This window comes from Mustela lutreola, chromosome 5 (assembly GCF_030435805.1).
Source record: "Mustela lutreola isolate mMusLut2 chromosome 5, mMusLut2.pri, whole genome shotgun sequence".
Taxonomy (NCBI): Eukaryota; Metazoa; Chordata; class Mammalia; order Carnivora; family Mustelidae; genus Mustela; species Mustela lutreola.
Window position 1 is genome coordinate 99010502 of NC_081294.1, and position 14787 is coordinate 99025288.

General features: G+C 45.5%; 1 protein-coding gene across 3 annotated transcripts in view; it reads right to left on the reverse strand.

Moving 5' to 3' along the window:
• Positions 1-14787, reverse strand: part of ZNF366 (zinc finger protein 366) — a 66962-nt gene that overhangs the window by 12272 nt on the left and 39903 nt on the right. For all 3 annotated transcript variants that reach the window (XM_059175208.1, XM_059175207.1, XM_059175206.1), the window contains exons 2-3: positions 6062-7407; positions 2492-2683 (exon numbers count right to left, since the gene is read on the reverse strand). In XM_059175208.1, the coding sequence (XP_059031191.1) occupies positions 2492-2683; positions 6062-7393 (1524 nt within the window). In that variant the 5' untranslated portion in view covers positions 7394-7407. The remainder of the gene's footprint in view (positions 1-2491; positions 2684-6061; positions 7408-14787) is intronic.

The following is a 14787-nucleotide window of genomic DNA, read 5'->3' on the forward strand; positions in this document are numbered from 1 at the left end:
GAATGGAGAAGAGCCAACTGATTGACAAAATACCCTTCAACAACAACTTATTTTTTCTACAGATAGATACACTCTCCTAGGCAGCCTCCTGACCCATAGTTTGGTCTCCTGGGAAAACCAGGATGGTTTCTGCAGATGACTCATCTCATTCCCACAACAGGCCCATCTGCCACTGAAGAATATAAACTGTACATCATCTCAGAGCTGGTATTTCATCCTGCAGGACTCTTTTGTGGAAGCTGGTGGTATAAGTATGCATCCAGAGCCTAATGCACGCTCAAGGAGAGGTCACACTGAGTTTCTAAACCATGGAGTGGAACTTCAGGTGCCTGTTGAGCCCTGTATGGTGCACCATCACTGGGGTGGATGGAGGATGAGGGGAGGCATAAAGCATTGAGCAGGACTAGCTCACTGATCATTGGGCCCAGTTTGCACTACCATGTGCAATCTTCTGTACACTGGTACCAGAGAGAACCTTCTAAACCCTCAGATACCACCTGGTTCAAGAAATCCTCCAGGCCCCTCTGAGGCCCTTGAGGTAGGCACACAGAACTGCCTCTGCATCCGCAGGTCAAACCCAGCCTGTAAGCCCTTTTCCTGTTGCTGCTGTGCTCCCTGACATATCCCTGGTCTCAGAGAGATTTTTCCACCTGGTTTAACCACTACTGCTGGACCTGAATTGATGAGGTAGAAGTGGGAGTTGGTTGGACTAAACACGTATGGAAGGGACAGCAAGCATGACTCCCTTCATGTTTTAACAAGGTACATGTTTGGCCACCGGTTGATAAGATAGAAAACCCAGTTCGTGCTTAAAACCCAAGAGTAAACTCAGTGTAACGCATGAGGAGTGACCGACAGCCTGTTTGCACCCCCACTGTAGGAGACAGCAAACCCCTAGCAGGCAGGAACAGCTCCATTAAAAGCAAGGGCTCAAGTGGGAAGTGGGAGGGAAATCAAGGTATCTAATGAGAGCGCAAAGAGGTGGGTGGAATCCCCAGGCTCATGTTGTCAGGGCTGGCTCCATGGACATGTGACCAATGCAGTCACACAGGCCCCAACTCAGAAGAGTCCTGAGTTTACCACCTTGAAATTCTTCATAATGTTTGAACAAGGGCCCTCACATTTTCATTTTGCCCCAGGCACTATGAATTATGTAGCCCCGTCTGCAGGCAGCTTCCTCCCCCTTGAGCTCAGATCACTCAAGATGGACATAAATTGACTTTCAAACCACTGGGAACTTGAAGGAAAAGAGGGGAAACACAAGTGGGTGGCAGGAAAGGGCTGGAGGGAGAAACCTCCCTCCCCCACCTCCAGAGAATGCTCATACAGGTCTAGGGAAGCTCTGGTTCCTGACCCCTCTCACCCTGTCCAGGAGCGGCCAACACAGGAAAGCAGTTTGCTTCGCAGGGGGTTCCTTCAAGGGGGGGGGGCAGGGGACATGCTACAGAGGGATTAAAGCAGGAACAGCCCTTTGGATGGATGGAGCATATCATGGGGACCCCATCAGACATACAGTGACTAAGAAGAAAAACTTCATTTCAAACAGAGAGGCTCCAACTGAAGTTGTGATTCCCCTTTCCTTCCCCCTCCGCTCTCTCTTCACCATGGGGATGACACGTGTCTGTACATTCCTTGAATTAAACTACCCAATCCTCAGCAAAATTCCTTCTCACTCTGGAGGTGGAGAAGGGGAAGAGTGAGGGGATGGGAAGAGTGGGGAAGAGTCTGGAAAACCCAAGCATTTCTAAGTAATACCAGTCATTGTCTTGAGTTTTACAAATCTCCAGCTCCCATGTGATAAAATAAAAATCCAACAAGTTAACGTGATACAGACATTTTAATGAAGGTGCTCAGTCCTTGCCCTCCATGGTCTTAGGAACAAATGGGAAACACTTTAGATGACTACTCTCACCTTGACCCAAACAAGTATTTCTAAGGTCATCAGAGGGGCTAACCTCAGAATCTCATTCATCTTGCCTGGGAGACCTGCCCTCAAATTACACGGCTCAGTCGAAGTGACAGGAGGGCAAGAGAGGAGCTATGAGAAGGGAGGGGCAGTGCTAGAAGCCTCTCTGACTCCTTTCTCTATTCTACTCATTGGCTTGTAAGAAGAGGACTATACCCAACTGTTCCTTTCTGGAATGGGAACTCTCTGCATCACCTTCGCCCTCTAACAACCTCATTCCCCAAATGGGCCTTCCGTCCTCAGATCTCCCTTACTAGCTCCCTCCTCCCCTGCACAGTCTGATTCCACAGTGAGACAAACAGGGCAGGCTTCTCAGGGACCAGCTAAGGCCTGGTGTGAGCATAGGTGGTGCAAGGAGGAGCAGAGCAGCAGATGGGCCTGGGGCTGGCCACAGACCTACTCTGAGCCTGGGTGACCCCACTGATGAAGCAAGTAGAAAGTTTCCCAGAGATTCTCCCCCCAGGGCATTAGCATAACCTTCTGAGTCCTTCCCCTCCCGTATCCCTCCTGGGGCCCACTGCCCACCTTGCATTTGAAAGGCTTTACATCAGAGTGGACGATCATGTGTGCCTTGAGGGTCTGTTTCTGCACAAAACTCTTGTAGCAGAGGTGACACTGGTAGGCGCGAATGTTGGTGTGGATCAGCACGTGTCTCTTCATGTTGGCCAACAGAGTGAACTCCCGCCCACAAATTCCGCATTTGTGCTCCTTCACGCCCTGGAGGGAAGCAAGATTCCAAACATGCTGTGGTTAGCAGGTAACTCGCTTTCTTTCGTCAGAATCTTTGCCTTCATTTTTCTCTTTGCCACACAAGTCCATGAAAAGCTTGGTGACAGATGCAGAGTCCCAAATGGTGTGGCATTAGCCTTGTGAATTGCTGTTTTCTTGAAAAGTGTTGCTTACGTACTCTTTTTTTGTTTTCTGAAAACCAGGAACTAAGCCAGAACTTTAGAGGAAAAGAAAGCTACAACTCTTGTTCCTGCTGGGACAGGGGTTAATTCTACAGTAACAGTTCTGGGCATTCATAGGATTTTGGTAAGAGCACTATGGAATGATATGTGAAATGAGTCTATAATCCATCTTTCCTGATAATGGAAAAATAAAATCTCCTCAAGTGATAACGTCATTTCTCACATGAAAACCAATGTTTCCTTGCCTTCTCATTAATGGACTTGAAAACCCCAGAAGAACAATTCATATGCACACTTGAATAAATTACAATTGGATAATCACCTCTTGAAATAGTCTCCTGGGCTCCTACAGGTCATAGTGACCTCTACGTGATTTGGCTATGGAGCCTCAGCTCAGCTAGCTTCTGTCCTATAGAGAAATTTAGCAGAGGACAGCTTTCTGAATTAGAAAACAGGACAGAAGGAGACTTTCTACTTTCCTTGCTGTTTATGGAGAAGTGTTTGAATACTTAAGCATCAATGCCCTCAGTTGAAAGCACTCCCAGGGACTCATAGCTTATATTATCTATCCCTGACTCACAGTGCTTTCCTGATAAGACATTTGCAAGCCATCTTAACACAAAAGGAAAACTTAGAGAATGATGGCGTTAAAACCAAGGTTGTTTACAGGATTATAACAAGTTATTTAGCTAATAACTGTACCTTATAAAACACATATTATCTGGTATCCTTAGTGACCTGGGGAGAGAGGATTTCCAAGTTTAGCTCTGAGGCTCTTTGCCTATATGTCCATTTCTTTAATGTGGGCCATGATAAGAAAATAGCCCTCAGTTCTGGTGAGCCCATGGCATGCAAGGGTGAGTCCAGGTCTCTGCCCAGTCATGTATTGGCTGTGTAACTTCAGACAAGTTTCGTGGCCTTTCCTGGTGATGGCTTTCCCTCATCTCAAGATGTGGTGGTGGGTCATGAGAATCAGGGACTCTTACCAGCTGGAATACTCTTGAGTCTAGATGACTGTAGGTGAGTATGAATCTATGGTAAGGAAGAGACCTAAATTTTAATGGCCTCCTAAGAAGATGAATTTTAACAATGTGTTGCATATTCAAGCCATGAGTTTAAAATCTTAAAATTAATAAAAATTATGTTCTTGATGGGTTTTAAACATTTCTTCAGCATCTTTCTTCTCAAGATTCTATTATCCTGCAACCAAGGAGAAGAATCTACTTATCACTGGTTTTGGAATTCTCTAAAGAGAATTCAGTGTCCCAAGTAAAATTCACAGGTAGGCTGGCCTACAACTCCAGTGAATGGAAGGCTGGACACAACTTGGGGAACAAAGGAAGTGACTGTGTCACTAAGAGGATCAGTGATAGCACAGGGAGAGAGCCCGTGGGAGTTGTCAGAAGTGAGGGAGGGAAATGAGGAGAAGGGGGACACTTGACAGAGCGTTCAAGAGCTGGACTCCCGGATTCTGGGTGACTGTTCCATGCTTCAGTGCCTTCATCTGCAAGTCTGGAGCAAAGATACCCACAGGTAGGGGTGCCTGGGTGGCTCAGTGGGTTAAAGCCTCTGCCTTCCCCTCAGGTCATGATCCCAGGGTCCTGGAATCGAGCCCCACATCAGGCTCTCTGCTCAGCAGGGAACCTGCTTCCCCCCACCCTCTGCCTACCTCTCTGCCTACTTGTGATCTCTGTCAAATAAATAAAATAAAATCTTAAAAAAAAAAAAAAGATACCCACTGGTAGCTCTTAGAGTTGTTGACCAGGATCAAATGAGAAGTAAAGCACCTGTGCCACAGCAAGTGTTCAATAAATACTACCTCTCATTGTTTGCTGACACTGTGGATTAAAATGTGTTTAGCTTCCTAATTCAAATGAGACATTTCAGATACCAGGCTGTTTTGTCCATTTTTACTTCATTTTCTACTATCTTACAGATTTTTTTTGTGTTCCAAAATGCATCTTTGGCTCCTTTTCATATATGTAGGAGCCCCTGAAATCAGCATATGGTCCTCTTTGTGGCTGAATCTCAGCACAGTTTCTTTGTTGATGGCTCCTGCATTAGGCAGGTGCCTCCTGTCCGGAAGGTGCCTTTGATAGGGCAGAAGCTGTTGGTATACTACCCACAAGGCAGCCACCCATTTCACTTCTGCTGCAGAGCCAAAACATGCCCATGTTGTGTCCTGGCCTAGCAAATGAAACTCATTATGGCAGAGTAGAGATACTATCTTGGCTGGGCAAAGTCCTCCACTGACCTTTCTGAATTAAAGAGTGCTTTAGAAACGCTGGCTTACTAGAAGTCTCTTCTGCCAATAAACCACTTGAGGTCAAAAGTGTGAGGGTAGAGGTCAGTGGGGCAAAGTTCCTCTCTGGGAAGCTCGAAGCCAACCCAAGTCAGCTTAGCAGGGTAAGATTTCTGGGATACAACTGGGGCCTGGCCTTAGTTCATCCTGCCTGACTCCAGAGCTCTGCTTGCAGTCTAGGCTGAGCTTAGATCCCTGGGCCTGTATTTCCCCCTTAAAGACCTGAGCCCAGGGACGATGAAACCAAAGCAAACAGAAGGATGCTATCTCATGTCTCCCACAAAAGACACCACAGGGCACTGCAGGCAACCAGCTGGGGACTCTGCTACGGGAAGCACAGGCCTTGCTGGACCCAGAGCCATATGCATATGAAGCAGTTCTCACAGCGAAGGGAGAAACAACCCAAAATGTAGCCACTGCTCCAGCAGCAAAGGACCAAGAGAAGTATTTAGAAGAAGGCTCTGATGAGTATATCCCAGGCACAGAGCTGGTTTTGGGTAAATAAGCCTAAGAACACACTCGTGCTAGTGCCCTGGATGAGGTTTCCAGACACCTAATTTTAGGGTTTGGAGGAGGCTAAGAAGCAACAGCACAAGGACCTGTTCTTTCCTTCCGCCTTCCTCACCCTCCTTTCCAAACTGGCCACATTATTTATTTCGAGGCCCATCTTAGACTCTAGAAGGCTGGATGGGAAAGGACTTGCTTGCTGGTGTCTCAACCAAGGGGAGGAAAAGGTGAGGACTCAGGGAAGCAGCCCCTTGCCCCTCCAGTACTAAGCGGAGGGCAGCGAAGGGCCCCTGGCCCCCTCCACCCCTCCCCTACCCGGGGCTCTGAGCTGGCTCCCCAAGTGCCCGCCCCCGGGGCCCGCGGAGCCCACAGTACCTTGTGGGTGAGCGAGTGCTGCTTGAGGTGGTGGGGCTGCACGAACTCCATGCCGCACTCGGAGCAGATATAGGGCCGGATGTCCTTGTGCTTCATCATGTGGTTCTGCAGCTGGCTCGGGTACTGGAAGGTCTTGTCACACTCAGAGCAGCTGTACTGGATGGGGCCGCGGTGCGTGGTGAGGTGCCTCTTGAGCTGGGCCAACGTAGGGAAGTCGAGGCCGCACTCGACGCAGATGTTGTCGCGCCCGCTGGCGTGCTTGGCCTCGTGGGCCTTGAGCTCGCTGGGGTAGGCGAAGCCGCGGCCGCACACGCGGCAGTTGTGCGGCTTCACTTCGCTGTGCTGCATCATGTGGCGCTTCAGGTGGCTGGTCTGCGTGAAGGCCTTGTGGCACACCTGGCACTTGTGGGGCCGTGTGCCCTGGTGGGTGAGCATGTGGGTGTGCAGGTGGCTGAGCTGCTTGAAGAGCTTCCCGCAGCGCGTGCACGCGTGCGGCTTGATCCCGCTGTGGCCCAGGATGTGGGTGACCAGGTTGTACTTGGAGGTGTAGGACTTCTCGCAGGTGGGGCACTGCCAGCGCTTCTGCGCCCCGCCCACGTCCACGTAGTAGCTGTCGTCGATGCGCACGTTCACGTCCACCCGCTCCACTTTCTGCTTGGTCTCCTCGCTCTCCGGAGGTTCGGCTTTGCGCGGCAGCAGCGCTTCCGGGGGCTGCTTGGGCAGGAAGGTGTGCCGGCCGAAGGGGAAGGGGGAGGCCGAGGGCATGAAGAAGGGGAACATGAGCCCCGGGGGCACCTTGGGGTAGTAGGGGTAGGGCGTGGGCAGGAACGGGGCAGGGGCCGGCTGGGGCCACACGGCGCTGGGCTTCACGGGCTCCTGCTTGACGGGCTTGCCCCCCAAGTGTTCCAGGGTGCGGTAGAATTGGAAGCCCACGTTGCACAGGTCGATCATTTGCGAGTCATACTTGGGGCGCGGGGGTTGCGGAAAGAGCAGAGGGAGGCTCGGAGGGCCTTGGTTTTTGCTCTCCTCAGAGTGGAGGGAGAGAGGGGCTTCTTCCGCGGGGTGGTTGTACGGCATCTTAGTGGGCATGCTCTTCCGTTTCCGGGACCCTCCTCCTTCAAAGACCCCCGGGAATCCGTCTAGGTGTCCCGGAGGAGGCTCATACCGAAATTGGGAAAAAGGCCCCCGGAGAGCTTCTGGGAAGGGGTGCCTTTGGGGAGCTTTCCCTCGGGAAACCACTGGCTGCAGGCAGTGGGGAAAGGAGGGGGCTCTCTTCACACCCAAACTGAAGTGCACATCCTCATCTTTGATCATCTTCATTTCCTTCTGCATCCTTGGCAATTTTCCTTTAAAGAGAAAGAAACTTACTGTTTAAAAAAAGAGTCCCTTTTTTCCCCTGAAGGGTTCTGGCTATGTATCAGTACTAATTTATGAAGAGTGATGCTTGTTTACTACTGACCCTCACTTATCCTAGGACTGTTTGAAGTATGATTTTTTTTTCCCCCTTACAGACCCATTTCCTGGATAGCCCGGGCCCCCTGGATTGGGACCCTAGAGGTTCAGTCTAAATCCACAGCCACAGAATCCTAGCTGGGGTTTGGCGGGGAGGGTGTGAGAGTACACTGAACTGGGAAGAAACCTGAGAGTTCAACCAGCCATGGTGCCCACTTAAGATGAAGTTACACACACACACACACAAAAAATGAGGGTAGCAAGACCCAGACAGATGAAGTGGCATGCTGAAGCCCACAGCTGGTCAGGGCAGGAGTCGGAACTGGGACCCATTCTGATAGCCTGGATGGAACTGTCATCTGTTAGTGGTGACTTATATTTGTCTTTGGGGTTGTTTGTGTTCTGAAGGAACCAATTTCCCCTACCCCTCTCTGTCTTGGGGGTCTTGGCTTCTGGAGGGTGGGGAGTACTCAGGTCCACACAGGTGAAGAGATTTGCCTGCTTAACTGGGCTCTCAGATTTTCTGAGTTACCCACTCCAAGCAAGGTGTGCTGCCGGGGTATATCAAGTGGATGAGGTCAATGGGATCCAGAGAAGCCTATAAGCCCATGTCACAGAGTCCCCTTGGCAACTTTTGCATTTTCATCTTCCACCTGGAGCAACCTCAGGTGCAAATTTCCAAGATTGGGGCATCTCTAAAACTGTACTTGCCTCTCCTCCTTTCACACAGGTGTCCGGGTAAAGGCTGACTTTCAGTGATTCCTGAGGTGCGTGACATTTCGTTGCTGAGCCGGTTACTGACTGCATCCTGGTGACTGCATCAGGTATGTGGGGGAGAGCCTGTGAGCTGGAGTGTAAACCAAGGACTCTGCTTCCTTTCACGTGTCTCCTTGCCATTTTTCTACACTCCGCATGTGGATAGTGGTAGAAAGAACCAAGTGGTCCTGACTCCATGTTTCCAGGGAGGCCCTTTGTACTGAAGTCCTCTGAGTTTGAATAGGATACCTAGGGCCCTGGCCCTGTGAGAATGGCTACATGCTGAGCAATGTAGGGTGAGGGTCCCAGGGGTGAGGGAACCAACAGCTTCTACTGATTTTCTTCAGTCCTTGATGGACCAAATGTAGATTAACAAGGACCTAGATAGTCCCCAAATTGCACATGTGTCTTCATGGGAGGATTGAAAACTGAAGCACAATTAAAACAAAATGGGTCTTTTTACATTGGATTACCAATTCCATATACAGATGAACCAACTGAGAGAAAAAATAGGTATTTGTATTATATGAATATTTGGGCATTACTTAAAACTGTTACATAAAATCATCAGAAAATGAAAAAATAATGGCATTAATCTTTGCTTTGTATTTATGTGGTGGTTTATCTTCTTTCCATGGGTTTGGAAGTTAGTAATTAAGAGCAAGAGTTTGCTTATTTAGCACTGACCAGAATTTATTAGCTTTTTGTGTGTGTATTTTCTTGTTAAGCAGGTATTAGATAATGCATGGCTAATGAGGTCTGGTATCTCTATACCAGTGTTATATCTTCTACTAGAAAGCTACTTACATGGAAATGGATGTTACCCCTAATTTTGAAATAGAAGGTGTTTTGGTATATACATATTATTTTTGCCTTTGTTTAGTATCTTTGTTTTTAGTTGTGATATAGTCTACTAATTGAGTCACTTTACTGTATTAGAAGTGACATTTTAAATACAATACTAATTTCAAAAGCATACTTGTTTTCAGTGTTTGCATTTTATCACCATCACCCTAGTAAGGCAAAAAAACATTGTTGAACAGAGATATTGTGTTTTTAAACATCAACAGAGTTGTTGTCCCCAAAGGCAGAGATTTTCTGTATATGCATTTTAGTTTCCTCCCTATTTTAATATGATTACAATTTTCTCCTGTTTCTGACTTGTGTGTATACATAACCTATCCCTAAAACAGTCGTGTGCCTATTCTGGAATAAAATCATTAATTCAGGAGCTTTAAAAAGGCATTGAGATCCATCCACAGGCATTTTCCCAGAACTTTAAAACAGCAGTCCCCTCTGCATAAAGATCTTAAGGGATACTAGCAGTCCCTACAGAGGTCAAGGAGAACTGGATCTGCTTCCTCTCAGTCCTCTTGAGAGAGAAATCAGCCATAGCTGCTGCTAGTTATTAATATCCCTGTCTTCTGGGCACAGGGTGCTAAGGAGAAGCCCTAAGGGGTAAAAAGAAAACCACAAAAAGCAAACTCATTGGGGGTGGGGAATGTTGAAGGGAAGAACAGGGAAAGGATGTTTTCTCCAGGAGGTAATTTATCTTGAAATCAGTTGACTTACAACTCTGGCCTCTACAAAAATATTAACAAACTCCTAGAAATCCTCAGTGTGGACCACCCACAGACTCCCCTCTATTTCTAAAAATAAGTCCACAGGCATCCATGGCAGATAGGGATTCCCATTCAGGTGGCAAGAATGGATTCCCATTCAGGCGGCAAGAGAGATCTGAGTGACACAGTCATCTTGGTCAAAGGCAGACGACTGGGGAACTGCAGGCCCTCCCCTGGCCAGTAACCCATGGCTTCCCCCAGAAAACTGGCCTGTCGTAAGACCATTCCCCATTAGGATGAGCAAGACCATATGTAAAAAAGAAGAACTGAAATTGTAAAATAGCCACCTGTGGAATAGTTTGGAGCTTTGCTTTGGAGGCTGAGGATCTAGATTTGAATTCTTTGTGTTAGCAGCTATGAGGAACTGAGCAAGTTAACTTTGGGGCTTGGTTTCCTTGGGAGTTGGGATATCCCCACTAGGTTGTTGGAAACTTAAAATAGAGCATGTATGTGAAAGTGTGTTAAACACTGGATAGCATGGTACTCTCGAGGGGTAAGAAAGAGTAGACAGGAGGGGAGGTTTGCTGTTGTGATCGGTAGACTGATGCTGACTGACAGCATCTCTCTTTTCCATGCTGAAGCTCTTGGTCAGCCTCTGGGTCTCTGCTTTGCAGGTCAGAACATAGACTGGACTCATTAACCCTGAGTTGATCTTGTCACAGCCATAGATGTGAACCACACTACAACAGGCCAGTGGGTGAGGTCAGGACACGGGTATTCATTCAGTGTGGGGATCAAACTTCTGGTTTGAGACTACTCCCCCATCCCTTCTCTCTGACTGTCTTTCCTATTATGGTGATGGCAACTTACTGTTAAATGATTTGTTCAATAAATACTTATACATGTATACATTGTACATCTCTTAAGAGAAATGAAAGTCTCTTTCATTTGCAGATGTAATCTTGCAGTTTTCTGTAAATTGAACTTTTTTTCAAAATAAAAAGTGAAATTATGCATTGTACATCTCTTAAGGGATAAAAAAAAAAAAAAAAGAACAGATGGGTTTGGTGAGTGGGGACCAAAGGGATATGGTGGCTTGTAAGGTCTTCAGCCAATCTGTGGGAAGCTGAAGGATTGCCCCTAGTCTAATATCAGAGGTCACCTTCCCAGAGACAGGAGGATCTGTTTGTCAAACCCCAAGTCTCAGATACTTAGGACAGTGCTGAGCCAACAGTGGCCAACTGACTCTCACAATTCCTGCTAGGAACTGGGTCTGTTTTGTTCACCCGGCAAGTGCCGGACGCCAAGGAAATGCTCAAGAAATTGCTGTGGTTGAGAGAAGGGAGGAAAGCTCTTGTTTTTAGTCTCCATATGGAACTTTTCAATGTATAATTTTATCTTTATTTAGCCTGCAGATGACTTTTTGAGCCATCCCTAATCAGAGCATGAACACACTCATAAACTCTCAGATAATTATTGTGGGAGGAACTTGAAATATACACCTTGTGTGTGCTATTTCTTACCCTCCTCAGTTTCCAAGGGCTGCCTTCCCTGACCTGATCCTCAAATCAGGGTAAGCCCTACATCCTGGCTATTTCCAGGATGCAAAGTATATGGAAGCTAATGCTGGGGAGCCATCCTCAAAGTGCTTTATAAGGGTCTGCAACCCAGTTGGAAAACAGATGCCCAAAAAGGCCAACAGGCAAGAGTGACTAGAAAGACAGACCTTTGGGGGTGCCTGGGTGGCTCAGTCAGTTATGCATCTGCCTCTTAATCTCAGCTCAGGCCTTGATCTCAGGGGTGTGAGTCAAGCCCTGTAAGGAGCCTACTTTAAAAAGGTTGGGGGAGGCGTGGATCAAGAATGTGAAACCTAGACCAAGACTAAATAGTCACCCTGTGCTCTTCCATCTAAAGAAGATATTTGGAAGGGTAGTAGCAGTCCACATTTTGTGCTGTGAAGTGAGTGTGGAGGTTTAGAATAATCACAAATTTTCATTGCTACTGTCCGAGAATGTCTCTGACTTTCTTCCTTGTATACTCAAATCACCAAGGCAAATGGACTATAAATCAGGAAGCGAATAATTTCAGGAGGAAAATACTGGGTTGATCTGTGTTAGAAGAATCTGGGACTTAAGATGTCTTTGTTCGTGGGTATTATCCACAAGAGTTAGGGATGAGGAACTGGGGAATGAAAAGATTTTAAAAACAAAAATAAAATCTCCTTCTGAACCATAAGGACCAATTAGAAACGCAAGGCCTACGATGAAACCACATTTAGTTTGGGAAAAAAAAAATTCTTCTAATAATGCCCTTTAATCAGGAATTCACCTACTGCACTAAAATATAAATATTCCCCAGATAAAATTACTGGTATTTTGTGGTTCTCACTCGAATCTAAGGTCATTCCAGTAAATGGTATCAGAAGAGTCATGGTGAGTCAGCATGCCAGAGGCAGATCTGCTTACCTTAACTCCGTAACACTGATTTTTGTTCATCTTGAAATTTATGGAAAAATATTCTCTCACATTCTTTACTCCTTGGAGCTTTCCACATTTCATTGGAAAATGTTACATCTTGCTTTTGGAGGCACTGGCTTCCTTTTTGACTTGAGAGAGTGGCACTTTCTTATGTGGTCTACTTGGAGCGCTGCTCTCAACAAAGATGGATGCAGGGAGGAGGTGGGCATTGAGGAGACATTTAAGATAAAGCACCAGTGCTAAGAGAAGCAAAGGGTAGGGTGTTGAGGGGGAAGGAATCAGGAAGGCAGGATGAGAGATATGTGGATTCTGTTCATGCAAGAAAGTTTTGTAACATTCCTCCAAAGTGAGATGTTATTGGATCACCTGGTTCTTTGTGATTTTGATAACAAAAGAACTTCGAACCTTAGAATTCAACATTGTAATGATGGAACACTATTGTCTTAAGATATATGTAGTTGTATTGCTGAGTTCTTCATCTGTGTATATTTGGCAAATAAGGATTCAGTCTTGTATTCCTGTGATTGGCAGGAATAGAAGGGTCTCTATGCAGCTGGCAAATAAGGCAATATGTTCCAAAGAAAGGAATTGTCTGCCTTGTCACACCCTGGATTAGTGGTATACCTAAAAAGAGGTAACCAGCTACCTCTGCTAACTACCTGCTAGCAAGATCCCAGGTAGGGTCCTTCTGGATGGCCTTGTGGCCCTTATTTAATTTATAAACCCAAATTTATAAACCCAAAATTAATTTATAAACCCAATTAATAAATTAATTAAACCCAATTAATAAAACCTAATTAACTTATAAACCCAAAAGGAGGTAACCAGCTACCTACTTGCTAGCTACCTGCTAGCAAGATCCCAGGTAGGGCCCTTCTGGATGGCCTTGTGCCCCTTATTTAATTTATAAACCCAAATTCCTCCCATTTTGTTGTAAAGTAATCTGTCAGCCTACAGCCTGGTGGTCAGAAGATATTAATTGGTCATGAGACCTATTTACATGTAAAACAGTTAATTGAACTCACATAATTTATTTTCTTAGGTTTCTAGAAATCACCAGGACATTACATGGTTAAAGTCATTTAGTTTTTCATTGTTTAGATTGTCCATGCTGAGTATGCATATATACCATATATATTGACATGTACACCAAAAAGGTCTTATTAAAACAGTGACAAATTTAGCTATTAACGTGCATAAATTAAGTAGATGTGGAAAAAAATAAATAAAGAGATGTGGGTCTCATTTAGGAAAGTGCTAATGCCTAGGTCAAGTTTCTGGAAAGCAGGAGTGAATATAACGACTTGGGCCCTGGAACAGCTGCTAGGGTGTTGGGGTTATCTCTGCCCTCGTGACCCATTTAAAGGAAGGAAATGAATTGGAGATGTGACTTAGCAGTTTTCTTTCCCAACCCTCAGAGCTAACATATTTCTTGTGGATGGAGCTGTAACTGGAATGTTAAAATTTTTTCCTCCTTTCTTTTGGGGGAATTATCCTTAGAATATATGTCAACGTTTTTTTGTTTGTTTTTTGGTTTTATGTTTGTAGATGAAGTACATTTGATACAGCCCCTTCTAGCTAAGCAAATATAAACATGCATATTATAAAGCTTAGTTTTGTCTATCTCTGGGAATGACAACATATTGTTAGGTAGGCCTTAGAATAGGTAGCTAATGCCAGAAAATATGACCCTCTGGCAAGCAAGGGTGGTAAGAATTAACCCATAATAAATGAGGCTAGCCATCTGTGGAAGGAACCTATCTTAACAGCCTAACTCAAGGCTGTATTTTTGGGAGAGGGGTGTGAAGAACTGTTTTGTATCTTAATTCTGGTGGTGGTTACACAACTCTATTTGTCAGAGCTCCTAGAACTCAAATGAATTTTACAGTATGTAAATTAAAAATAAGTTTAAAAATATAAAAGAAACATACCCCAAAATGCTACTCTGCACATTAGTATAAAAAAAGTAACGGAGGATATTTGGAAAATACTAGTCAGGGCTAGCAGACTTCACCCTCTAATCAAGTCTTATCTTTGGAATGTATCCAATAATATGCATATGATTTATGAAGAGGGGAACTCAGTTACAAGTATTTGGTGATCTTAAATATTGATCTTTCCAAAGAGGAGACTTTGAATGTGGCAGATATATCAGCTTGTTTGTTTGTTTGTTTTGTTCTGTATGTTTTCTGAACATACCGAAATGTATATGTTATGGAGGCAGGCATGGTGCTTTAAATTACACTTCAAGGTCTAATTTTTGGCCCCAATTGCATATTCAGTAAATAATTACTTCTCCAACATTTTTGAAATGTTTGTCTACCATCAGTGGACAGGATCATTCTGGTCATTAGGGAAGATATTTCTCCCCCTTGTAAATCAATAGATTGGTATTGACATGCAGGTCCAAAGATAACTCTTGTGAATGAATCATTTCCTCTAAGAGTGATTAATGGAGTGATTTTATGAAATGGAACAC